The following is a 17,194-nucleotide window of genomic DNA, read 5'->3' on the forward strand; positions in this document are numbered from 1 at the left end:
AATCAAACTTAGACGAACGAAGACGCCAATGTGATACCGATATACGAACAAAAAAATTTCAATTTTTTTCGGTCGTATAAAGAATAGTTTGTTCATTGCTCATTGGGATTTCGTATGCATTTATAATTGTCTCTTAATAATTATTTTTGTTCATACATCACAAGTCATTAAACAAAGATATGTGTGTAGAACATCGCTTAAAAACAGACAGTCAATGCGTTTGAAGGAGATGAGGATTTGCAGCATAGAAATAGAACTTATCTATTTAGAAGATTATCCCCAAACAGCGGAAACTATGTTTACTTTTCTTAAACAATCCATTGTTTTGAAACACGTGTGATTTTGCTTCCGATCATGCCCAGATTTATTTTCATATCTAAATACAACATTCACCTAAAAAAAGATCAATCACGATCCATCCAAGCGTTTATACACTAAAAGAAAGATCAATCTTTTTAAAACCACCTCTGAAGGTAGACTTTTTAGTCCGATTGAAGATCGATCTTTCTCGTTTACATTAGACCAAAGATCGATCTTAAAAGGATTGATTTCAGTAAAGATCGATCTTTTTTGCCAGAGTAAACAGGGTCTAAACAATAATAAAGACCTTCAACATTTTAATCATATTAACATACCATTTTTTAGACAGTCAAGTTTTGAGCAGTACAAAAAATGTCTATACTTATTGTCTTCAGTATTTTCATTAACCATATTTAAATATATATACTACTGATAAAATGTAATTTTGTTTGTTCTGAAATCTTGCAATTCAAAAAGTTTTGATCACCAGATCATTAAATGTCAATCAAAAGAAATAGAATAACAAGTCTAAAATTGGGACAGTATTGACAAAGCTGTGTGACTCATAAATGCCAAGGAAAAAGATAATTTTAGCTAAAATGCTACAATAACCAATATTAAATTATGCAACTAAGTCAGCTGTTCCATGAGGAATTATATCTAAGATCACTGCATGCAGTTAATTGTCATATATGCATCATATTCATAAACTTTGCTGTTTATAGCACCAGTAAAGAGAAAACTATGGATATTAGGAACACATTTTTCAGTCCTTATATAAAGTGAAAATTATGACTGTGTACCACACAATAACAAGAAGATTTCTGAAAGCTAGAATCCCTGTACTACGGCCAACATCTTTAAATCTCTTTAGACAGATATCTACATTGTTTATTCCCTGTATTTTTGGTATCTGTCTTCAAAGAAATGGATAATACTTTTCAAGGTCTGACAATTTTTTTTATGAAGCAGCAATTTACAATTCTATTTTGGTGCTTTAAATAAATGTAAAGATAGGATTTAGCCTCAACAAGGTTAGAGTGCTTTTTTCTGGCATCTAAAACATGCTAAAATGGGGATGCATATATATATATTGAAATGTTTCAAAAAGATTAAAGTTTAAACATATAATCAAAAAGCATGTCTGTTCATACGAGTATAAAGCAATGTTAATTTTTTTTATGTGATTTAAACATGAATAGTTAATTAAAAGTTGCAGGTGTATGCCCTTTATTTGATATTCGTACAAACCTCTGGCACTTTTGGTGGTGTTACAACTTTGACCTGTGTACTTCCCACAGTGGTATTTTTGCTTTCGATATTAACCAGAGGTAAATGTTTGACCATTTTAGGTGGTAGATCTTTATTAACCAGTTGTAAATGTTTGACTATTTTAGGTGGTGGAGGATCGAGTGTGCTACTAATGTCTGCTCTTACTGCTTCTGCATTACGAATTCCTTTATTATACTTCTTCACTGCAACTGTTGACGAGTGGCCTGTCCTTTCCTGTATAAATTCTTCTTGGTAACCTTGTTTAAACATTTTAGCTGCCATGGTTGCTTTGACTGAATGATTAGTGTAATATCCCTTGTAGCCAGCCTGTTTCATCATTTTTGAGATTAAATTATCTAACATGTTTTTCCCTAGAGGACATCTTGAAAATACTAATCTACTCTTATTTATCGGTAAACCAACGAAATCTCGTGAAGGACGAAACCAGAATATATCGTTTACTTTAGGAATTATCAAAACGTATGTTTCCAGCATATTATAATAAGTACGTGGATTGTCCTCACATTTATATTGTTTAACTGGTTTGTATTTCTTGGATGAGACAACTCTGGAGGTGAATTGAACATATTTCCCCGTTTCATCTTCTCCAAATGAAAACTGACTAACACGCAGCTTCCACAGCTCGTATGATGGTCCAACACAGAAAACTTTACAAGTGTAAAAGTACACTGCATATAACAAACCCCAAGACATATCAAGACTGAACACTCCCTTATCCCACAGAACTTGCTCTTGTTGGTCTGTTATCATTTGAGCCTGCTTCTTTTTTACTCCAATACCCTGTTTTATCAATTCAATACATCGTTCATCTAAAGCTTTATGAAATTTAGAAAACTCTTTCTTTGTGGAATCAAACAAGCTTAAGTTAGTCCAACCTGACCGTCTGAAAATGCGCTGAAATCCAGCTATTAATGACCTAATTGAATTCGGAGGATAAGGAGCACCAGCACTGTTCCTCACTTCATGTATAAATTTAACCAGTAAATCATTCAATTCTTCCTCTGTCACATTTTTGAACACACTGTGAAGTAAAGGTACAGGTTTGCAATCTGGATCTACATTAGCCTTGTTTCTAGCTTTTGCCCAATCGTTCCAAGTGTTATTTGCCCAGTTATTATTTTTCAAGGTGTTCCCTGGAACAGATGAGTTACTGGGCTCAATATCAGTGTCCGCGGCAATGTTTTTTGATGTTGACGTATTGTCTACATTGTCAGCTGCAAAAGCTTTATTTACATCAGGATCTCTGCCTCCTAGAAAATGATATCTATCAACAGGAGTCTTTTCAGAGGGTTCATTTGCTAGAGAAGTCACACTTTCAATACAGAATGGTCCTTGGGCTTGGTTTATGATTTCAGTAGGTATAGCTTCTCTGTTATATAATGAGTTTTCAGGACCCCTAGCAGAGGTAATATTTTGATGAATTACATTGGAAGTCTTATCAGTGGTGATTTCACCTGGATTTTCTTTTGAATAGATTTCAATGTCAGTAATTTCTATTGGCTCTTTTTTAATTTTCTTAACCAAAGCTTCTGAGTTGGTTCCTATATCTCTTTCTCTTTTCCTTCTATTACTTTTTTCTAATGATGATGGAATATTTGAACTGCTTGTAACATTACAATTTAATACATTGTTACTGGTGCTTTTTGACCCATTTGTACTGGCCATAGCTGATTCATCATTCTCACAATTTGCCTGAAAATCATGTCTTTCTGAATCTTTTTCCATTAATTCGGTTTTTGTATATGTTGAACCTTCTTCATTTGAATTGCATGAATTTTGAGAAGAATTTGGTTTTGGTAAAATTGGTTTAAGCTGCTGCAAAACAGGTTTCTGTTGTGGTTTCATTTCTGATACTTTTTTAATCATAATTTCATCAGCTATATCCTTTTTACGGGCTGTATAAGCTGTTTTAGCTACATAAAGCATTTTCACATCAATCCATCTTAATGCTTCTTTACTTCCCTCTTCAAGCATTGATATTATTTTTGACATATAATCCCATGAATAGGTTTTTCCATTTTCATCGACCAAATCAAAAGCAAATTCAAACACTAGTTCGAGTAACTGTTTTTTACTCCTAACACATTTAGTCAGTTCCGTAAAACTTGTGCAGGTTAAACCTTTACTTGCCAGATGTTTTTGTTTACTTATAGCCCATTTTTTCCAATGAGTTAAAGCCTTATCCATCCAGTTTCCTTTTGAGTCAATTTCTGTTAGTTCCTTATTGAAAAGGTGTGTTTGAGTGTCTGTAACGTCACATGATTCTTTACCACTTTGATCATTCACCATACAAGCATTTGTCACTAAACCTGTAGGATACACTTGTCCTAAATATAGGTTTGTATTTGCAATAGCTTCAGTTAAATTAACACTACCCTGTTTTTCATATTCTGGGTCTAATACTTCAGTTTTAATATTTATAGTATTTTCGATTTCCGATGTTGAGGGAATATTTCCATGCAGTTTGCTAACTGGTTCAGACTTGATATGAGTAATAATTTGTCTCTGAGATGGATTATCAGATGAATTTATATTAAGAACTGGTGAAATTTTACCAATTTTAACAGAAAGATTTGCATTGTTTACATCAGTTGAAAGTGGGTGTCCTAGATTTTGACCTGTAATCATTGGCTGCACCTGAAACAGCTGCTGTCCCACTTGGACATATGTACCTTGAACTGCTTGTTGTCCTTGAATCACATGTTGCAAATTACCTTGAGATGGGAAACCCTGAATAAATTGCTGACTTTGTAGAAAAGGTTGTATTTGACTTGAACTTGATAATCTGCTGGGCAGCTGTGTTGGAAGAAATGTTTGTGATGGCTGATTATACGGTCTTAAGTCTAACTGTATCCCTGAGGTGGAAGGTTGGACCTGTTCAGTCTGTTTGTGTACCTCACTTTCTCCTTGTTGAACCACTGGTTTATATAGCACATACATTGTGTGGTTATTTTTAGATTTAGTTCAGCTAAGTTAATGTCAATTAGCACTTACAATACACATTTAAAATTCAATGTCTTCTGTTAAAAGTGCACTAAATAATCCCAAAAGAAAGATTGTTTTCAATTTCCACTGTGGTTAGCCCAGGTATTGATTTTTGTGTCCTATGATTAGTAGTGTGTAATTTTACTTGTATCATGAAATAGTGATGGCATGGTGTAAATTGTAAACATGGTTTGTTTTCCTTACCTGTGAATGTGGAAGATCACTTATCAGTATAAAACTTAGGTATGAATATTTTAAGACAGTTTGTAGGGTTTATTGTAAAAGATTCTTATTCTACTTTATATAACAATATAAAAAAAACAAATGTTTGATTAATAAATTCCATTGAAAAACACACGAAAATCAATTTTATACTTTTTTTGCCATACTAATGGCAATAAAAGTATTTGATTTGTTAAACAATTTTAAGAGATGACACCCAATAATCCAATTATTAAAATGTTCATTTATCCCAATAATTTTTCAGAATATCTCACTAGTTCACCATTAGTTAAATCAATGATTTGTATAGTAATAGTATACAAATCATTGGTTAATTAGTAAACTTATAAACTGTTCATGATCAGGGGTTACTAATTCATTAAAGTTGCCATTATTTACAGTATGCCACAAAAACTGTCATAAATCTTCTCACTGTATTTAATATGTGGGGCTTCAATTGGGTTAATATCATGTTTATTCAATTTTAATCATTTACTCAAGTATTTTCAGTGCATATTAGAAAATATATTTCATAAGTACAATGTATGAAATCTAAAAATAGGATTATTACTTATAAATAAGTTAACAGAAATAAACAATAAACAAAACAAACATGTACATTGTCATTTGACAAGCAATACTGTATGTAAATACTGTATAGGAATTTGTTTTCATAAGATTTTTAATAGCTGCTTACACTGTGTCTAAACCACACCGGCAAAATTTGTTCGGACTCGATGGTATCTAACATCCGGCACAATGACGGAACATTAATAGACAGAAGAAAGCTAGGTTTCTCCTTATTTTCTTATTTTTTTTATGATATCGAAGAATATAAATACACATACAACTATTTTCTATTGTGATATGCAATATTTTCTACAACCGTTCTATATTAATGGAAAAATAAGTAAAAATGCACGTCAAAATGACGAATTGAGTGAACCTTGCCTCGAAATTGTTTAATTTCTCTTTAAATTGTTCACATTGTACGGAAAGAAAGGTACGGGAAGATAGATATTGACACGGAGATTGCAAATTTAGTTATTATGAGCATCTCAATAATTGTAACTCTGTGTATGGAACGAAAGAAATGAGTCATGTCAAAATGGAACTGGCCGGTTTCGTCAATGTATACAACCCGGTTTCGTCGTAGATTTCAAAATGCATAACCCGGTTTGGTCAAATAAAAAAAATCATAATCGCATTACATTATAATTGATTATTTAACTTCAGCGTTCAAAATGAGTTTTGTGGGTCGTTCGAAAACAAGTTCGTTCACCGGACAGCGGCTTATTATTTATATGAGTCTCAGATTCAAATAAATAATAAGCAAATTCCTACTCTTATAGAACACAAATATTTTAATTTTACTTTGCATTCCGAACCTTTTTAACAGCATATTGAGATTAAAGCTCTCTAAATATGCGTTTTCTATATGAGTTATGGGAAAATATGTTGAACATGTTTAAACTTGAAATTAAAGTTTACGGTCTTAAAAATCGAAACACACAATTGATATGTGATTTTCTCGCACAAAAGAATGGACACCTTTATAAGTAATCTAATCATTCCATGTATGTAATCTTTTCTACCATCGTTAAAAATAAATCTTCTTAAGGATAAACGTTGATAATAAGACAAATGTATATGCATGCATAATCGACATAGAAAATGAATGTAGGATTACAACTACCATGCATTAAAATAAAATTTATTTATCACTAATTGTAACTATACTGCTATGTACAAATTAGTATAATAGTCTCAGGTCATCGATAAAATTCAATAATAATTATTTTGTTAACATTATTAAAAAAACCGAGTCTGTACTGTCGCCATTGTGTTATGATGATCGTACACTGACGTTGGTCAATATATTTTGACAATATATACGGACAGACGGATTCAGTTTATTTCAAAGTGGGCGTATTTCGAACAACCTTTACATACCGCCGAGCGTAGCGAGTCGAACAATATTTTGATTATTTTTTGCTTTACAAAATCGTTAAATACAGGAATCAATATAGTTTTGGCAACCGAAGGTGGGGTCGGGGCGTGCAACCTATACGTCATCTAGATTCGCCACTTATCTTATAAAGTGTATACCGAATTAAAATATTGTAAGAAATGAGAAAACAGGGACACCCGGGAAATCGGATTATGTGAGTTGGATTATGTTTATTATAATAAATGCCGAATATCAAGTTCTTTTTATCGATTTCTATACATTTTTCTCAAATATATATAAAAGTTATATAGGAAAATGATAAGGCAGACAAATATACAAATAAATCGACTTGGCCGATATCCTAATAAAACTTATTGACCTTTAATTACGATTTTTTTTTCATTTCTTTGCGTTTTTACACGCCCGTCCCAATTTTTACAGGACGTATTATTGTATACACCCGTCTGTCCGTCCGTCCTTCCATCCGTCCGTTCCTCCATCTATCAGTCATTCGGTCCGTCCGTCTAGCTATCCGTCTATCTTTATGTCCAGCGTAAACATGTCGCACCGTAACTTGAGCTTATCTAGTTTTCATGAAACTTAACAAAGTTATTTCTTGAAATGGTCAAACGATTTGTAAACCTTTTAGTGAAAATCAAATTAAATCTTTTTGAGTTACAGAACTTTGTAAGTAAAACAGGAGTGTGTTTTTTGTTAACATGTCGCGCCATATCTCAAAATGATTTATCATTATTGCATCAAACTTTACACACTTCTTAGTAATATAAATCTTAACTTCTGCATACTTTATGGTGATGTTTTAAATTTTGTTTTTTAAGCGTTAATTAGGTTTTCTTTGTAAAAAAAAAAAGGGGGGGGGGGTCACATACTGCGATGTATCTCAAAACCTATATAAAAAAAATATCATAATGTTAATGTTAAAAAAATAATTAGATATCAGTGTTTGCTATTGAGTATTTATATTCCATTTAAAATTAGTTTGAAGATCAGTGAGTGAAATAACGGATACGACTTTCATTAGGAAAATGTGTTGTACTATAATTACCTATGTAAATAAATGTAAACACGACAAGTTTTATACTTTATAATACATATATATTTAATTTCTTTCGAAAGACAATGTTCAGATCCGTGTTAACGTTGCTTTTCATTAATTGTTGGGTTTAAAAAAATATAAAAAACCGGGTGATATATATAGACGAAACCGGGTGTTGTGTAGTAAACAACAATGACGAAACCGGTGTATTTTTATTTGACATGACCTATTTCTTTCGTTCCATACACATAAATACAAGTATTGAGATGCTCATAATGACTAGTTTTGCAATCTCTGTGTCAGTATCTATCTTCCCGTACCTTTCTTTCCGTACAATGTGAACAATTTAAAGAGAAATTAAACAATTTCGAGGCAAGGTTCACTCAATTCGTCATTTTGACATGCATTTTGACTTATTTCTCCGTTAATATAGAACGGTTGTAGAAAACATTGCATATCACAATAGAAAATAGTTGTTTATGTATATATATTCTTCGATATCATTAAAAAAAATAAGAAAATAAGGAGAAACCTATCTTTCTTCTGTCTATTGATGTTCCGTCATTGTGCCGTATGTTAGATACCATCGAGTCCGATCAAATTCTGCCGGTGTGGTTTTGACACAGTGGCTTATGCATAGAAAAAAACTCTGTCATGGAATATATATACAATGAAGCATCTACCTAAACCAAATCTTCCACCTCCTCTTTATCAAAATACTGGATCCACATGTATACACTTCCAGAGATTTGTTAAACTCGCACATAAAATTATGTTTTTACTTGCAGAATATGATATTGTTACTGCATTTAAAATATGATGCAGTTAATACAAGAAGAACATTAAATAATCAAAGTGAATGGACACATTGCCCTTATTTTGAACTTTTAAAATATGCTTTATAATATGAAGCAGACATGTTTTTGACAACTTGTTTATTCAATGCAGAACTTTGTCTCCATTTTGTCTATAATTGTAGCACAGATACATTTGCAACATTTGCAACATTTGCATTACAGTCTACAACTTATTTAGATGTTTAAAAAATTAATATGACAAATATGATTATTAACATGACAAATAAAACTCTTTTTTTATTGAATATCTGAGTATACATATCTGATTACAGCTGTTGTCCATTTGTTTGATGTATTTGAGCTTTTGATTTTGCCATTTGATTCAGATTAGGGACTTTCTGGTCCGAGTTAGTAACACAGTTATTTCGTAGTGCATTTCTTTTAGACAATAAATGAAAATAAAAAAAATCCATCCTGCACTTTCTCAATAATATTTTTACAGTTTGTAGTACTACTTTTAGGGACAAATTATATCAAAATGATAGAAAACTTCATCGGCTCTAACTCAAAATATGGACAATTTTATGTTAAGGGGGTCTTGAAATCTTTTGACGGCTTCCGAAGTGCTAATTTCTTACCTTTTTCAGCTGGACCTAATCACTACTTTACACTAATATATATGACCAAATTTTTTTTAGTGTCATTTCACCCCCTTTTTGCTATATGAGGCATAAAACATGGAGAAATCAATTTGGAAGGGGTATAAAAAAAATTGGCACGTAACACACTGTCCACACTAAGGACTATATTCGAGCCGCTATATTCTTGGACAACGAAAATCAAAGGACGATATTTGTGTACTGACGTCGGACTTAATATCTGTTTTGAATTTTTTATGCACATCTGTACTTTTTTGTTTGTTGGTTGGTGTTATATGAAACAAGCTAGTGACCAATAATTATAATGTAAAGGAAATGCATGCAAATAATCTGATAATGATCTAAACAAAGTCCTGGTCTGTGCAAGTTTTTTTTACATTACTTGTTGGTCCAGAACTTTGGCTGTGTTGGAAAATTGGAGTATAGCTAGGAAGACAATTCAATAGCAGTACCTTTCTAACATGTTCTAAGATTTTGATAAAATAAGGGTTTTCTTCAACAGAAGCCTATGTACACATGTTTTACATGTTTTATAGTAAAACTAAGTATATTAAACATGCATTTGTACTTGAATTTTTTGTTAAATTTGATGTGACTGTCAGCAACCTACAAAATGTTTACTACATTTTTGTATTTCATGGATTCATGATGGAAGATTAAGAGGAAGCAATTGAGAGATTGATCACTAACCTTTGACAGGATTTGTTTTACACCACGAAATCTGTATATATATAGCTCAACACAGAGTTATACTTACAATTTTTAGTATATTTACATATATGCTACATGATTTTTAGGTGTATTATTCTCATTTATAAGTCTGTGCCAAAAATTACTAGCACTAAGCCAGGGACTGGTAAAACTTGGTCATGTTGGTTGTAGATTTATAATAAAACTGTTCAAGTAATTGATTTATATTTTCTTTGAATTAGTCAACAGTTTTTGACTAAAAGGTATCAAAGTTTTCAAAACAAAAGTAGATATGATTACTGCTAGTATTAATTAATTATATATATATGTTACAGGCATTTTCTAAATTTAGGCATTTTGTAAAATGCCTGAAAACTTTAGGCATTTTCTATAATGCCTGCAAGATTCAGTCATTATACATAATGACTAAATTTTCTAGGCATTTTACAAAATGCCTGGAAAAATTGAAAGGCATTTTACAAAATGCCTGAAATTATTTTATCGAATAAAATGTTAAGAAAAACAATTAAAAGCTTTGAACACCAGAGCTGTTTTATTTATGATAATTACTGAATTAAAAAAGAAGAGCTTTTATAAAAAATAATCCAGAATACATTTTACTGAATTATTACAAATAAACTCATTATAGATACCAGGACCAAATTTTATATTTACGCCAGACGCGCGTTTCGTCTACAAAAGACTCATCAGTGACGCTTGAATAAAAAAAAATTGAAATGCCAAATAAAGTACGAAGTTGAAAGCATTGAGGACCAAACATTCCTTAAAGTTTTGCAAAATACAGCTAAGGTAAACTATTCCTGAGGTAGAAAAGCCTTAGTTTTTTAAAAATTCTAAGTTTTGCTAACAGTTAATTTATAATTATGAGCATATCTCATTGATAACTCAAGTCAACACAGTTGACTACAATTCACACAAGCACAGAACTTGACATTTTTGTTTATTTTTCAAAATGTTTGCACGACAGAGCTGTACACAATATTTCACCTGTTTTTAGGCAAATACATTGTTTGGCGTAAAATCTGATTTAGCACTCCGACCACATTAGGAAAAATCGGGATCATCACACTTTTAATTCTTTCATTACCTTTACTGATATAACACTTAACGTTAGGCAACATAAGGTTTTGCAATAAGCACACACGTCACCAATGCATATCTTCTTTTTCATATGTTCCAAAAAAAAAAAAATCAACTATATTATCCACATCTGTTGACTTATAGCTTTAGACGGACTTAAACAGATCTGCCAATGAAGGGTGATCCCTCTTTTTCTTGAAACGCTTCTCCTCTCACTGCACTGTTATTTTTTTTTTTCATCGTCGATTTTTAGCTATCTCATCTGGGCGGCTGTCTTCCGTCTTCGTCTGTTAACTTTTACAAGCATGGTATCATATGGAACTACTAGGTTAAATTTAACCAAACTTGGCCACAATCATCGTTAGAGTATCTTGTATAAAAAAAAAACAGCAATCCGTCAATTAAAAAACGAACTTTTCTCTACTTCAAATGTTTCACTTTACTGTTTTGAATCTACATTTTCTAAACATGTGATTGTAAATGTTGTTCTAATGACAGAATAATTTGTCTTTTTGCCATTTTGACAAAATAATCATAAATTTACTGTTGGTATCATAAATACAGAGGGAGTACATATACGTACTTTTAAACACGTAGTTTCACTAAAAAGAACATATCATAAGGCATAAAAAAAGATTCGATCTGGTTTTTGGAGAATAACTTAGTTCTACCGAACTATTAGTTATTTTCTTTGCAAGATATTGTGCTTTTGTCAACTTTTGCCATACGCATCTCAATGATATCCTCCTTCTACAAATTGCCTGAAACTCAACAGGCAATTTGTGGAATTTTGCTTCAAAATTTCAGTCATTTTACAAAATGACTAGGTATTTTTAGTCATTTTGTATAATGCCTGTCAAGGTTAGGCATTTTCTAAATTGCCTGAAAAATTAGTCATTTTACAAAATGCCTAGATTTAGAAAATGCCTGTAACATATACATATCATTTGTACAATAATATATAGCTTGAACAAATTTATTTCTCCATAAACAGTGAATAATGTGACATTTAAAGATCTGCATTTGAGATGTATCTTCCATTACATTTTTTTAACCCCAAGGGTGACAGGGGTATAGAAATATGGTCACTTGGTCTTTTCCCCACCGACAGTAAAGTCAGAAGGGGGACGTTAAATCTGATGCCTCGTGTAAAGAGAGTGCCACGCTCTTTGCACGTTAAGAACCCTTGTAACAACTCTTTGAGGGGTCCGTAGGTGGCCTGTTGCAAGGCAAAATTTCTGTCCCTATTCAATATACCCTCTTTTCCAGTGGTTGTTCAAATTTCTCCGACCATCATCCCAGATGGCCTCTATTGTATCAACCTACCTATTGTATTTATTGTGAACTTGTTCTCGTCCTGAATATGCATGAAATATTTGCCACTGGACGTTAAGCAACCAACAATAATTCAATCCATTACATTTATTAGACAATTATCAGTAATTTAGCATCTACATGTCTCTAGCTGATCATTGAATACAGTGGATCTCTGAACAAAAAAGCAGACTACCAATGCAATAACATTATGACAAAGCAATTACCAATTCTGTCCTATATATATATATCAATTCTGTATACATGTAATTTTTGTACATGCATATCAGTCCATAAAATACTAGCACAAATTACAGGTTGAGAACCGTAATCAGGAAATAATTTATTTCGGAAAACAATTAACAATTTTATATACATGTATCTTATTAATATTCCATGCAAGTCCCCAACTTCATATTATAACATATAACATGTAATTAGTGAATGCATGCTTGCATGTGCCTTTCACATTTTTTTCTGTTTTTTGTGTCAATTGTAGTAAATTGCTTTTCCTTTTGTTTTGTAACTGATTTAATTTCAATATAATGAAAGTTAGTACATTTATGGACATCTGTATTTATATTCAAGCACTTTTTTTTCTCTTCTAAGTTCTTGTGTCTGCTACATTTGTCATTTCATATTTTTTTTCCATCATTTGGCTATTTATTAAATAATAATAAATAGCCATATTGGCGGATCCAAGGGGGGGGGGGGGGGGGTCCGGGGGTTGGAACCCCTCCTTTTTTTTGGCAGATCAATGCATTTGAATGGGGACATATAGTTGAAACACCCCCCCCTTTGTCCTTGGTTGGGAACCCCCCTTTTTAAAATGGCTGGATCCGCCCCTGAGCCAAATGATGATTTAGAAAATATGAAATGACAAATGTTGCCACACAAGAGAGATTATTTGGTCTACTTGCGGACCAACCTAATAACAACCTACACAATACAACTCAAAGCATGGATATGCAGTACATGTATTACTTTTACATTTACAAGCACAATGCTTAATGTACTGATTTACCCTGTACATCTTAAAATGTTTATTTGTAACCCCTGGTTGTTTAAGATTATTTCTCATTACAAATAAAATTGATTCCTGTGCCTTTATAAGAGGATAACAATATCAAAATCTGTTATATCAACTGTATCAATAATAACATTAGTATTACCCTATGTGGGCTGAATCTATCAACATCATCAATAACCTGTGACATTATCCCATTATTATTAAATAGAAGTTTATAATTTGAATCCAATTCAGCTATGTTTGACAAGTACTTGAGAAATAAGTACATATGTAAATATGGTTGATGAAGGCAACTGCATGGCACCAAAGTTCATTGATCCTACATGTATTTTTTGTACATGTAAATACATATTTGTACAATTGATTCTAGTTATTTGCATACCCTATTTGTCAGATTAAATTATGCAATTAACTACATTAAAGGATTGTTCCTTTAAAAATATGAATTACATTCAACTGACTGCTGTATACATGTAGCAAAGATCACAATTTACTACATGTATATTAGCAGCCATTTTCACCCTTGGCAAGATGATTAGATAAAAGATGATGATAGATGGCTGTTTAATGACAAGTTACAAAAATGTAAACACAATGGATTAGAGAAAATCCAGTTACCCTGAAGGAAGTTATGTATAGCTAGCTATTGTAGCCCAGTTTTTATGATTAAATCACTGTGCTTATTCACAATAGGCATGGCCCATATGCATTCAAAATAACTATTGGTCTATAATAATATTTTTTCAGGTTGCAGTTTTATTCATCAATTCAAACTAATCTAATGAAGAAAAAAATAGCCCAAAGTAAAATGTTGTTAATACATGTATATCTATACATGTTTATTATCATGCAAAAAAATATTTTTTGTAGTTGAAATAAGTTTTTATTACAAGTATGGATGTAGCAAACACCAGATTTTTCTTAACTTTTTCACTTCAGGGTACACAGATAAATTCTTTTCTTTTCTAGTCATGCGTAAAATAACAGGGTTAAACAGTATCATTTATTATCACCTTTCTAACAACCTAATCTTTACCAAATCTTTCATGGCCCACTGATCTAAATGATCTAAACACGCAATTTTGAAAATTGATATAACAGAAGTCAAAAATGTGGTTATGGACTTTGTATCAAAAGGAAATGATGCACAATGAATCAAAGTCATTTCAATATTATGAAAAGGAAATTTATATTAATGTCCAACATTATAGGGACATAATTATATAATTAATAACATGTACAGCAAAGACAAATATTGATAGAAAATAAAATCATTAGGATGAAATATATATTCTTACATGTATAATACAGGTTGACTTCTTAAAATGTTTGGTAGCAACAAAGTACAAATATTGACATGATGAATGAGTGATTGAGCAACATAAATGTACATGCACATTTTGTGCATCTACAATGTCCATCCATGTGCATTTTGTATTACAGTTATGCATTTTGTATTATACAGAGTCAGTTGCGCTTAAACTGACTTGGATGAACACAGACACTGACTCTAATTCATGTAATTGTGGTGCTGATGTACATGTGTACCTTTGGATTTTTAGTTCCACTCATGATTTTTTGCACAAACCAATAAGTTTTTAGATTGAATGAGAGTAGTTTGACAAATAATTCTGAATCTGACAGTATCATTTTAAGTACATGTAACTACATTGTAATCTACAAGTACATGTAAATGATGTACAACTATATAATATATACAAATAATTACAAATGTAATTAATTTTGTAAACTTTACCTACATGTACATGTAAATGTACATGTACAATGTATGCATTGTCACAGGCATATGTACCCTCCTTTTTTCTTTTCCATTTTGTTATTGTTTACATGTATATTTTAAATAAAAGTTCTTTATCATTTTAACTTATAATTACCATCCATGTAATTCAATTCCAAACAAATTTTCAACCACAATTAATTAAAGCATTGCTTTTTTTCACTTTACAACCACCATACTGGACAAACAAGGAAAACAATATGCTCATGAGAAAAACACTGAATGTCCATGGCCATGTTACAATAAGATGGGTGATTAAAAACAGTACGAATCAATTGATATACATGTACAAATGTATCAAGCATCAAAGCCTAGCTAGGGTTACAAAATGTATAATGCATTATAAAATAAAACTAAGTTAACTTACTTTTAATTCAGCTTGTGCCACTTTTAACTGTTCATTCATTAAGCAATACTTTGCATTTTCTTCTTTCCGAAGTGCTCTTTCTTTCTTTAATTCAGGACTCCAAAATGTTTTAATACTATTCATACTTGAACTTAATTTATCTTTGTACGAGTCTACTTCTTGCTGCATTTTTGCACAATCCTTATTTAAATCTGCTATTTGTGACTGTAACTCTAGAATTAATCCATCTCTAAACGTTCTAATTTCCTGTGAATTATACACCTGGTTTGAATTTGTGTACTCAGGTCTTTCTGAAGATCGAGACCTACCAATGTGATTGTTATGATCACGTTCTAAAGATCTCGCTCCCATATGTGGATATTCCTTGTCTATAGATTTATCACGATTAAAAGAGGATGAAAGAGTATGCCAATCTCTACCAATCAACTGTTTTGATGGATCATTATGAACTGGCATTGCCAGTCTTGCAAACTGTCTATCTAACGACTGGTCTCCAATTAACATAGGACTTTGCTCGAACTCATATCTATCACTTAAATTTCCTATGTTCCCATGACTTCCAGGTGGACTTTCAAAATTGTATTTACCACCACTTGCTGGCATGCGTGGTTGTGTGCTGTAGCCATCGTGCATTATGTATCTGTACGGTGAGTAATCTGGTGGTTGAGCATCAGAAATATTTGTATGACTAGGTGAGGTATTGGCATTGTGAGTAGGAGACATTGAATTGTCTTTTGAACTGCTAGAACTTTTTCTGTTTTTTCTGCCTGAAAATATGTTTTTGGGCAGAGAAGAGCTCAAGAAACCCCCTTTTTCATTGTTCGGCTTTTCCTTTGAAGGACTGGATTGCAAGGACTTAGGTCCCTTACTGCTCTTTCTTTTAAACATTTTGAGGTTTGTTATCTGACAAATTAAATTAATTCTATAGATGTGTTTCGTCTGACGTAAACATTTTGTAAAATGAGTTCATGATTACCTCAACGATACCATTGACGGACCACAGCACAGACCAAACTTGGCAAAAAGCATCACTTATCTTTCATCTATCTCGTGTATAGCAACATCTTCGTTATCATAACGGTTACAGAAGATACAAATCTGTTATATCTTCATCATAGGGTAATTTAGATACTCGAAAAATTACGAAAATATATCAAAATCAACTAAACTTTATAAGTTTCAGCTGCTGAGCCGAAGATGTCTCGCTGCAAGTAATTTATGCGCCCCCTACTTCCGTTGTAAACAAATTAATATTTGCCAGATTTACAAAAGTGATTTTGTAAAAAACGAATTTCGAATTTCAATATTTATCATACTAACGAGCTACAGGTTTTAAATTACAAAGCAATGAATTTTAAAACAAAGTTAAGACAAAACTTCTATTAGTACTATAGCTTGTGTCTCGAGGCTACGCAAGTTATATACTTAAAATGGCATTTAATTGTAAATTCAATGTACACAACACAAACATGAAATTATTCTGTAAACCATGTTTCAACCAATATTTCAAAGCAAAGAAAACAATAGTATCTGCATAAATAAGTACCGTAAGTGAGTTATATTTTACTTGTCCCCATTGAAAAAAGTGCTATATCCAGCAGCTACTCAGAGTTACAAAGATTTGTACAGT

The 17,194-nt window shown here is 31.9% G+C and overlaps 1 protein-coding gene across 5 annotated transcripts in view; it reads right to left on the minus strand.

Annotated features, from left to right (window-relative positions):
- LOC143082852 (ELKS/Rab6-interacting/CAST family member 1-like) overlaps positions 1-16,776 on the minus strand; it is a 60,897-nt gene extending 44,121 nt beyond the window's left edge. For 2 of the 5 annotated variants that reach the window (XM_076258846.1, XM_076258839.1), the window contains exon 1: positions 15,565-16,776. In XM_076258846.1, coding sequence (XP_076114961.1) covers positions 15,565-16,452 — 888 coding nt within the window. In that variant the 5' untranslated portion in view covers positions 16,453-16,776. Of the gene's footprint in view, positions 1-1,551; positions 4,709-15,564 lie in introns of those variants that run through there. The other 3 variants (XM_076258829.1, XM_076258820.1, XM_076258813.1) reach the window with 3 other exon arrangements.
- Between the last annotated feature and the right edge of the window lie 418 nt (positions 16,777-17,194).

This window comes from Mytilus galloprovincialis, chromosome 1 (genome assembly GCF_965363235.1).
Source record: "Mytilus galloprovincialis chromosome 1, xbMytGall1.hap1.1, whole genome shotgun sequence".
In the NCBI taxonomy this organism is placed as follows: domain Eukaryota; kingdom Metazoa; phylum Mollusca; class Bivalvia; order Mytilida; family Mytilidae; genus Mytilus; species Mytilus galloprovincialis.